Source organism: Macrobrachium rosenbergii, chromosome 28 (genome assembly GCF_040412425.1).
Source record: "Macrobrachium rosenbergii isolate ZJJX-2024 chromosome 28, ASM4041242v1, whole genome shotgun sequence".
Taxonomy (NCBI): domain Eukaryota; kingdom Metazoa; phylum Arthropoda; class Malacostraca; order Decapoda; family Palaemonidae; genus Macrobrachium; species Macrobrachium rosenbergii.
Window position 1 is genome coordinate 24,840,001 of NC_089768.1, and position 11,183 is coordinate 24,851,183.

The 11,183-nt window shown below is 35.8% G+C and overlaps 1 protein-coding gene across 1 annotated transcript in view; it reads right to left on the reverse strand.

Moving 5' to 3' along the window:
* LOC136854129 (homeotic protein distal-less-like) overlaps positions 1 to 9,857 on the reverse strand; it is a 163,762-nt gene extending 153,905 nt beyond the window's left edge. Inside the window, 1 exon segment of the mRNA XM_067130341.1 lies at positions 9,115 to 9,857. Within this exon segment, the coding sequence (XP_066986442.1) occupies positions 9,115 to 9,367 (253 nt within the window). The 5' untranslated portion in view covers positions 9,368 to 9,857.
* Positions 9,858 to 11,183: the final 1,326 nt, after the last annotated feature.

Sequence of the window (11,183 nt, forward strand, 5' to 3'; positions counted from 1 at the left end):
AAATCCAGCCATTTACACAACGCAAGACAGACCACAACCATTTTTATTGCGAATTACATGTATCCTAATTTGGTGAAATAATGAGTTTTCTCTCTAATTATTTTTTAAGTACATAAAATTACACATCCTTAAAACTTAATTACATATTTTGAAAATCCTACAAATATTCAGTTACTCTTACCTAGAGGTAAATACTTATTTTTTTATTACTACATTACTATTAATGTATTTTCATTCATCCTACAAAGACTTTTTTTAAATTTTGGATATTCCCACATATTTAAACACGCTTCCTCCTGCAACGCCAAATCCGAACGGGATGGATATACTTCGAGACTCTCTAACCATGAAGCGACTAATATAATAATATTATTAACATTAGTCTCAAGCCCTTGTCATTACTGCGCCCGGAATATTCACGGAACGTTCCAAATGACGGTACGGAACTCCTCCGAATCAATCACCGATTCGACCGGCAAACGATCGCCTGAATGATGCATTCCGTGAGCTCACGTAAATGTTACGCCAGGTAGGTATTAAGAGTGACGAAGTGGTCCTCCCCCCTCCCCTCCCCATTTTCGGCGGTTGGCAATCAGCAGTTGACGCTTGACAACCTCGGCGTAATTTGTGAATAACAATGTCAAGCTTTCTTTTGTACGGGAAAGGATCGGCGTTGCGAACGGCTTTGTACGCCGGCAGAGTCGTGAAATATAAATAAATAAAAATACAAAAAGCCACCATGAATTCACAGAGTGAGCAATGAGTTATAGTCTGTCTCTATGCTGCATTTCACACACACACACACACACACACATACACACAGAGTGAGAGAGAGAGAGTGGGGAATGAAAATTTCCTCCAAGTAACACATTTATGGAACAAATGATAGAGAATCGATATGATAGTGCTTTCATTTAAGGTGTTCTAAACCCCACCAGATTTACAGGGAACTCTTCTTTCCTTTCCCTAATCCGGAATGAACGAGGCTTTGAACTCTAAATTTCTTTTGAATATTAATTTCAGCTTTACATATGTCAAAGGTAGCTACTTTCTCTTCATATATATATATATATATATATATATATATATATATATATATATATATATATATATATATATATATATATAAATTCTCTTTTCATACACATATATATACATATATATATATACATATATATATATATATATAAATTCTCTTTTCATACACATATATATACATATATATATATATATATATATATATATATATATATATATATATATATATATATATATTTATATATATTATATATATATATATATATATATATATATATATATATATATATATATATATATATATATATATATATATATATATATATATATATATATATATACTAGGCGGATTTTGACAAGACTAAATTTTTAAAACTTTATCGGAATAGATACAGAATATATTACCTGAAATAAATTAATATAAATCACCGTGGATAACCTCATTTCAATTATGAATCATGAGTCAAAATAAACACGCTTATTTTTCTGAGACAAAGTATAAAAATTTATGATCGCTCCCAATGGTGAACAAATGTACTTGGAAAATTGTCACTTAGCCGAGATATTCTTCCTAAGTTTTCCATTCACCATGTAGCACAATTCTTAAGAAAAATAAATAAATAAAAAATTCCAGATTCCAGAATAAATAAACTAGACATAAAATGTAAAATCCCAGATTCCAGAATATATAAACTATACACAAAATGTAAAAACTCCAGATTCCAGAATAAATAAACCAGGCATAAAATGTAATATAAATTCCAGATTCCAGAATAAATAAACTAGACATCAAATGTAATGATTTCTTTAAATTTAAAAAAAATGTGTGGTTCCCAAACAGTAATGAAAATTATTTGGTTCCAAACATATTATCCAAATTAATCGTTATGCTTCCGAAACAGATTGTTTAAAAATACTCGTTATGCTTTCCAAGCAAATTCTTTACAAATAAAATTCTTTAAAAATAATCGTGATGCTTTCCAAACAAACTGTTTAAAAATAATCGTGATGCTTCCGAAACAGATTGTTTAAAAATAATCGTGATGCTTCCTAAACAGATTATTTAAAAATAATCGTGATGCTTCCCAAACAAATTGTTTAAAAATATTCGTGATGCTTCACAAATAAATTGTTTAAAATAATCGTGATACTTCCCAAACAAATTGTTTATAAAAAATCGTTATTCTTCCCCAAACAATTTTTTTTTAAATAATCGTTATGCTTCCTAAATAATTTAGCAAAATTGTTTAGAAATAATGGTTATGCTTCCTAAATAATTTAGCAAATTGTTTAAAAATAATCGATATGCTTCCTAGATAATTTAGCAAATTGTTTAAAAACAGTCGTTATGCTTTCCAAACAAATGATATAAAAATAACTGTTGTGGTTTCCAAATAAATTCTTTAAAAATAATCGTTGTGCTTCGAAAAAAAAAAAACTGTTTTGAAAATAATGGTTATGCTCCCCCAAAAAAATATTCTTTGACGCCTCTCAAGAAAATTGTTTGAAAATATGCACTATAGGCCAGATAACTTTCCGATCACTAAATAAACCCTCTAAAATAAATTTGGTGGTTCCAGGCAAATTATCTCAAAATTATTCAACTTCAAAAAAATTAGTCTGAAAGATTTAGTGGTTAGCAAGCAAATAGACAAAGCAAAATCTGGCCTCCCCTAAAAACAATATCCCATTAGTTTCGTGCCTTTCAAACAATATCTAAAAAAAATTTGTGTCCTAAACACACAATCTCAAACGTTTTGTGATTCACAAACAATTTACCTAAAAGTCTTGGCGGGTCTCAAACAATCACCTTAAAAATCAAGTGCTCCCTTGACTTGTAGGTTTAAAATTTGGTGGATCCTCAACATATGAAATAAAAAAGTCTCTTGGGAAACCTATATAAATTTGCCCTGAACTTTTGGTGTCACTAAAAATAGATTGTGTATTGTAAAGATGCTCTTGTTTCTCAATTCAAGGGGAGTATGTACAGTATATACAGTACACACACACACACACACACACACACACACACACACATATATATATATATATATATATATATATATATATATATATATATATATATATATATATATATATATATATATATATATTATATATATATATATATATATATATATATATATATATATATATATATACATACATAACAAATGTCATGGACAGGTACCCACGAACCATGTAGTAAATGTCATTCAAACTAATCTGTCTGCAGAACAATATCCACCTGAGAGAAAATATACATTTCCGGCAAATGTAGCGCAGACAGCAGTAGCCTAGTGATTGATCACACTGGCCATAATAAAGGAATACTAACAGCTACATTTATATCTTTGGTAAAAATGCCTCATCGTCCACTTCGGTGCGATGACCTGAAATTGGTCTTGAAAAAGGCGACATATTTGGATATCAATTTGATCAAGTCTTATACATTAATGAATTAGTTATCAATCTTGAATTGCTTTGTTCTTTTCCTTTTCATTGCAAGTCGTGTTTCATAGGAATACGTAGGTAAAGTATTAGCAATTTCGCGTGTTTCCTGCTTCAGCTGATCAGTATTTCTAAACCTGATCTATATGCTTCGTTTGCCAATAAAATGTGCAAATGCATGGAATGTGATCTGACGATTCCCTTAGTAAATAAACAAATAAATAAACATACATACACACACACAGACACACACACACACACACACACATATATATATATATATATATATATATATATATATATATATATATATATATATATATGGACATATATACTGTATATACTAACACTAATGCGCGTTTGTGGTAGTCTGCCATGTAATAATCCTAATTTTATTCTCACAATTACTCACTCTCACAATTACTCACTCAAGAAATAATTTTGACACATTACTTAGAAGAAATAAATTACAACCAATTTATAACAGACATCTGGAAACGACTTCGTTTGTTTTTTAAAATGTTCTCCTTACAGGAGGAGCACTGAAAACAAAAGTGTATAGGTACTTATACAGTCATTTGAAAAATTAATTTAAATTTATATACACGTATACCTACGATACAAAAATACCATGATGCCATTGGGCTAAAAAATTTAGTTTATCATTTTATTTAATACTGCTGCTGAAAAAGATTCGAATGTTAAAAATAGGAAACATCTCCACTAACACTGTCACAGGCGATCGCACGCGAGGGAAGTTTCGGATTCCACTGAAAGTGGTTGCTGATGCGAGCCCCTACGAAGAACAAAGCCCTGTAAAACGATCCTATTATGCGAGTCCTGCAGAAAACAAAAGCAAATGCACAGACACGTGTTTCTGCCGTACATTCCACCCTGTGCAGAGCGAACGAACGAACGAACGAACCGACAAACTCGAGGGAGCAAAAGGATTTTCCTTGAGCCGCTTGGTGGTCGTTTATATTCCCGGAGCCACAGACGCATCACGTGATTTATATCAAGTTTTATGAATCTTTACTGCTGGATAATGAAATAATTCGTTGCCTACCCGTTGGAGAGAGAGAGAGAGAGAGAGAGAGAGAGAGAGAGAGAGAGAGAGAGAGACAGACAGACAGAGAGAGAGAGAGAGAGAGAGAGTGGTGCAGCAGTCTTCAAAACTTGGCTCATCGTCTTCAGCAAACATAGAAAAGTGGCTTAGCGTGTCTTCAGTCTCTCTTTGTATAAATAAGACAATAAACATAATACGGAGTGATTTTCATAATGTTCCTATACAGGATGTTTATCTTTAAAAAGTTAAGATCAGATAACATGCCCAATCACGGGACGTTTCAGACACTGCTATATTTACGGGCTTGCAACGGCACGATAAACCAACAGTTACTGTTTGGATAAGATTTAAGCGAACCAGCATTAAGAATAATACCAGTACTTGCAGCGAAAGAGCCGAGTCAGTTAAGTTTTTTCTATATATATTGTATTACATAGTAAAAGAGGAAGTCATTCTCTCTTCTTCTTCTTCTTCTTTCTGCCAAATCAAGAACGCCACCGCCACCGATAGGAATCTAAGTCGGTATATCTCTTTCGCACCTGTTTACAGAAGGCGAGATCGTCTCTTAACAACTCAGCCCGGCGCAAATCACACGAATTGGCCGTCCCGAAATCCCCGACATTATCCTAATGAAAATGACCAGAGAGCGAACCAGTCAGAGATTTACGACGCCTCGCCATCGCCTGAGAATCCACACACACACACACACACACGTCATTCTTGTCCCCCCGAAAGCCTTCTGGAAGTTTTTATCCGCGGGGGTCTTGCTTGGCTGGCTTTTATGGCCGACTTCTCTCTCTCTCTCTCTCTCTCTCTCTCTCTCTCTCTCTCTCTCTCTCTCACTTTTTGTAATCTAGGTGTGGGATGCGCTCTCCTGTGTTTTACCGGAGCTCGTGCAATGACCAGGCACCCCGTTAGAGCACAGTTTTCGCAACAGCAACGCCGCCTGTGCAATCGAGCCGCCGATGAAGCTGGCGAAGGACGGCGGGCATTGAGGTGCATTTTGCACGCTGGATGGGCCGTGTCATTCAGCGTTGAAAATTCTACGGGGACTGGATTGCAGAATTGAATGCGTGTGTGAAGGAGGAGGATGATACCAGTAAATGAAGCAGCTTGCCCTTGTCTTGTACTAAATGTGGGAAATTCCTATCGCCTAAATTCATTAAATGGTTTCGTTTTTATTGTCAGCAAAGTTTGGAATAGTAAAGTATGAAGAAGATAAACACCTGAAAAAATTTCTTGTTTTAGTACCAAATACAGTATTTTTTTTATAGATTCAAATACTTATTTAAGCGCTAAATTCTAATTTGAAACCAAATCATGGTATCCATAAAAAAAAAATCTGATGACCCTACTATATGTAAAATACAGATACACCCACTTAAAAAAAAAAAAAGTCCAAGTAATGACTGGAATAAAAACATATCTACACAAACGAACAGATCAAGAAGATGAGCATCGAGCCAAGGTCCCATGGCAGGCAGCAATAAGAGATTATATCGAAGGAAATTCTTGACGCCTGATCAAGAAGCTTGAAGGCTGCCAATTAACTGATTCTCTGTTATCTCCTTCGAAGTCGAACCCCATCAAATACAAAGAGGATAACAAACATAAATAACTGGAAATGCATTCAATCCAAGCGCCCCCAAAAAAAAAAATGTAAAATAAAAACTTTAAGCAATTCCTTAACTACTAAAGCCAAAAGCTTTTTTAATCATTCAACTTGCAAAAGTGCTAACTTGCAAAATATACAGGGCAATAGTGGCATCACCAGGTATCCGAAAACACGAGCCTCATTTCCCACTGAGAAGTTTTTACTGTGAAACTCTGACTTTCGGGCAAAATAATTTTGAAATGTGATGACGCTGTGCAGACGACTTTAGATGACCTGTGTTTCAAGGGATAATGTAATAATTAAACTAGGGAAAAATAGTCAACGATTGAAGACTAAACATACTTGTGATACAGACGTTATCAAGTCTATAATTAAGTTTGGGGCAGTTCCTCACTGCTTTTAGAGTACAAATTTTACCTTACAAATCGGGAGATTTGTCAGTTCAATGAAATATCAGAGTCTAAAGCATCCGCGCTCAGCATGTAGAACTGTTTATTCTTGTGTGAATTTGAAACTCGTTAAAGCAATAGTACAATACTTGTTCGGAAAATAATTTCCGATTCTTGAACTGGATAATTTAAGACTCTCAAGGAGGCTGTTCAAGGTGTACATTTTTTTAAATATCTTATCAGCTTTCCAATACTTCACTTTCTTCCTCAACAGGAGGATTTTGAAGTGCGGTATCAGTTTCACTGAACAAATATCGTAAAATCGCTTCAGTTACAAATATACAAGAAAAAAAAATATGACAGCCAGCGGTTCGCAAGAAAAAAAGAAAGCTAACAATTTTCTACAAGTAAAAAAGAAGAGACTTCAATTCACCGCAGAATTATAGCTTCCCTCCGTTTAATATTTTTTTCTACATATTAAAGCAGAAGTTTCCAATAATACAAGGCAAACAAAAAGCCCGACCATAAATATCGAAAGGAAAATTCACTCGGGATAGAATGCTTAAGAAAGCCTCCGAGCATAGTCCAGCTAAAGAGTTCCTCACTCAAATGAACCTTCGCGTGTAAAACCGGACTTTGAAGCACAATAAGTATACTTTGATGACTATAAAAAGAAAAAAAAAGGTAAGGGGGAAGGTGAGGGTTGGGGGGGGCGGGGGAAGTGGCTTAAGTGGCGATGGTTTGTCTTCTTAAATACACATTTTATCCGACTGCACCTTTCATTCTTATAGACCGTCTAAGTTAAAGCCAACTTTTTGTAAGGCAATTACAAGGCACGACCGTCCAATAATTCCTCTTGGCGACTACAAATTATAGCGCTTAAGCAAATTGGATTAACATTCGTTTTCTTTAGCGGGGTTTTCGTCAGGAACCACGCGCGCGCGTGTGTATGTGTAAGTATGGCGTGTATGCATCCATACAAAAATACCGTGTGTGTGTTGTAAATACATAAACACACACTCGCGCGCACTCACTGAAAATTTTGTAAGCCAAAAATACCATGGAAGATTTGCTGGAAACGTGCGTACGTGTGTGTGTGTGTATGTGTGTGTGTGCGTGATGGGCGTATGCATACATACATAACATTTCACATGTTGTAAATAAATCACACAAACTGAAAAATTTTGAAGTCAAAAATGTCAAGGAAGACTTGCTGCTGGAATTGTGCGTGTGTGTATGAATGGTGAGTATGCATACACATAAAAATTCCTTCCTTCTGTAAATACACGAACACACACACATCGTAAACTTTTGAAGTAAAAAATGCCAAGGAAGATCTGACACCATAAAAGCGTTTAAAATTGCCGTAACAACTGAAGCCTCCAACAGATTCTCATATACCAAAGGTCAAACAGCAAGAACTGTAAACATTAAATCCATTCGGAAATGGGAAAGGCATAATACACGGCTTCATCGAGTTGTGATACAATCAATTATTAACATCTGCGACCATCACAGTGTGACAAGGGACACACCAGTTGCTATGGATTCATTTGACGTAGGTTGTCATTCATACCAGATTAATATTATATATATATATATATATATATATATATATATATATATATATATATATATATATATATACATAAATATATATGCATATACATATATGTATATGGATGCGTATAATGAAAATGTTTAGCCATACATGTCTCTAGGTTTAATATTCTATTCATACATTATATAATTACTGTTCAGCAGAGATAGGTATACGTAAAAATTTCCTTCTTTATGTCAATATACATCAGTTGTCAAATATAGTAAATAATTTCTGTTTTTCATGTTCTAATTGCAAAATCGTACGCTGTAACCCCATGTCAAATGCTGTCAAACATTATTTTTAAAAATACAAGAAAAGAAAGCATGAATTCAGTTTAGAAAAGAACTCCATACAACAATGTCGCAGAACTGATTTAAATTTTAACATAGTAATTTAATATTGCCATACAAATGGCTACTCCGTAAATAATTAGCCTACAGTCACTAGGAGAAAACATGCAGTTAAAGTAACTTTGTGAGATCATCAACTTTTTCTGGCTGGAATATCTCTTAAGCCTTGCATCTAATCTAGCTGTCTTTGCTTATTGGGAATTTTGACGTTTATATAAACCGAATTTGACGCTCAGGATACAAAAATTCAGAGGGAAAGTTAAATAGGTCTGCTTGCAAATTCTCATAGACATTTTAATATTACACAAAACTTGACCGAACGTATATACCACATTATATCATTTGTTTTTCTATACCAATCGTGTGCGGCTTTCCCGGGCGGATATTTACTAGTCAAGGAAATAACTTTGAAAAAAAATGCAGACTTAGACACAACTGTTCCCTCCAAATTTCGTCCTTGTCATTTCTACGGGAAACTTGTGGTCATTTCCCACTGGAAGTTGACCCAACTGGGTATGAGAGGAGAACCAGCGATGCAAAGCATTACGAAGCATCTCGAGACTAATAATTTTATATATGAACAAATATTTGGGCACACTTACGATGACAGATATTGTACTGACCGTCAACGGAAGGCGAAGGGCACTGCGGGGATAGGTAAGACCCCATGGGATACCCGGGATAGGAGCTCTGGGGGGGATACATGGGCGGAAAGCTGTAACCCGGGGGATTGTAACCCGGCGTGGGCGGCTGTTGGTAGCCCAGAGGTTGGGCGTAGGGCGGCGTGTGTGCCATGCTCGTAAGGCCCTGCTGCGGTAGGTCCATGTACTTCGAAGCCAGGTCTTGGTCCGGCATGGTGGCGGTGTCCACGGAAGCCAGCTTGGAGGCAAAGGCGTTTTCCGTCGTTGCACGCGGTAAAAAAATAGTCAAGGAGGAACAGTGCCACTACTCCTTGAAAGGATAGTAGCAGCGGCGCACAGGGTGCGGGCGGGGGCGGGTGGGGGTACACGCAACACACGCTATCAGTCACAGAACAGTTCCAAGCACAAGAGAGGCCAACGGCAAAACTACAGTAGGGCTGGGCCGGGAAAGCCTCGCCAACACTCCAGAATACACTCTACAGTAGTTAACTTCACTGCAGAGCAGACACTTGTGTGTGCGTCCAATTCCCCAAGGTAACAACTATCAAGCCTGGAGCCATAACCACGCCCCCCGCGACAACTTCGCCCCTGATTGGTGGAAGAGGCCCGCGGGAGCTCGTTGCGGCGCCTGACGTCACCTCACCCTGGAACACTAACCACCAATCATCGCCACTTGTCATCGATTCAGACCGCCCATTCCAGCCAGGCTCCCGGGAGTCATGCAACGGCTGCTGGATAGCTTGACAGGTAGACTTCTGACAAGAAATAGAACATACAAGTTATAACTTAGCTTTGCTGCAATTACACACACAAACTCAGACTAGTCGTATGTATATTGAATATAGCTCATAATTATAAAAGAAAATAAAGCCAGCTGAATTTCTCTAATATTTCTTGCACCTAATTGATTTTGTCTTGGGTCTTTTGGAGATATATATATATATATATATATATATATATATATATATATATATATATATATATATATATATATATATATATTATATATATATACACACATATCTATATAATGTGTGTTGTTTGTTTATGTGTGTATGTGTGTGTGTTTGCTACGTATGAATATTGAAGCACAAGTTATTATTCAGATTAATTCAAAATAATATTAACAAATTATTTTCTAACTGATAAAGTCGCATCCGTTGAAAGCCAGTCTCTTCACATTTACCCCTTTTTTCTCTCAGTTCTTCTATATTCTATACATGGAAGAACTATATGTACAAATACACGTAATGCATGTAAATCTATGTAATATATCGTTACTTAACATAAATTTGTTCACCCTTACACACACAAACACACACGCACACACACACACACACACACACACACACACACACACATATATATATATATATATATATATATATATATATATATATATATATATATATATATATATATACATACATATATATATGTATGTATATATACATATACTGTATATATGAGTGTGTATGTGTTAGTGATGATGAGGTTATGCTATAAAAAAGGCACAAAAAACTTAGAGTGTACTGTAAGAAATTTCCGAGAGAGAGAGAGAGAGAGAGAGAGAGAGAGAGAGAGAGAGAGAGAGAGAGAGAGTCTTCGCCCCGTGAACTCTAGTGGATAGTCATTTTTCAGAGGACGCCTCCCGCTGCCTTAGATTTGCAAGCCCTGTTGTTTTTCCCCCCTGCTTAGTTTTCACGATTTCAGAAAAGGTGCAAAGGAACGTGTCAAAACACCACTTTCAGGGGTACCTTGGTCTTCTGAAGTCACCAAGAAAACATCTAGTGCCTGTGGGTGTCACCCAGACCTACGATGCAGACTGACAGGTGTTACTGGAGTTGTGTACATAGAAAAAGTGAAATATAATTGAGATAAGCAGCACGGCGCCGCTGCAGGATAGTTTAAATGCTTTGTGGCTTAGGTTATGTATAGGTATAGGTGGAAACTGGGTAGGCCTACCGTAAGGCCTATTAAAAAAAAAAACTGAAATTTGGGTAGGTTTTTTCTGAAAACTTGGGGTTCTG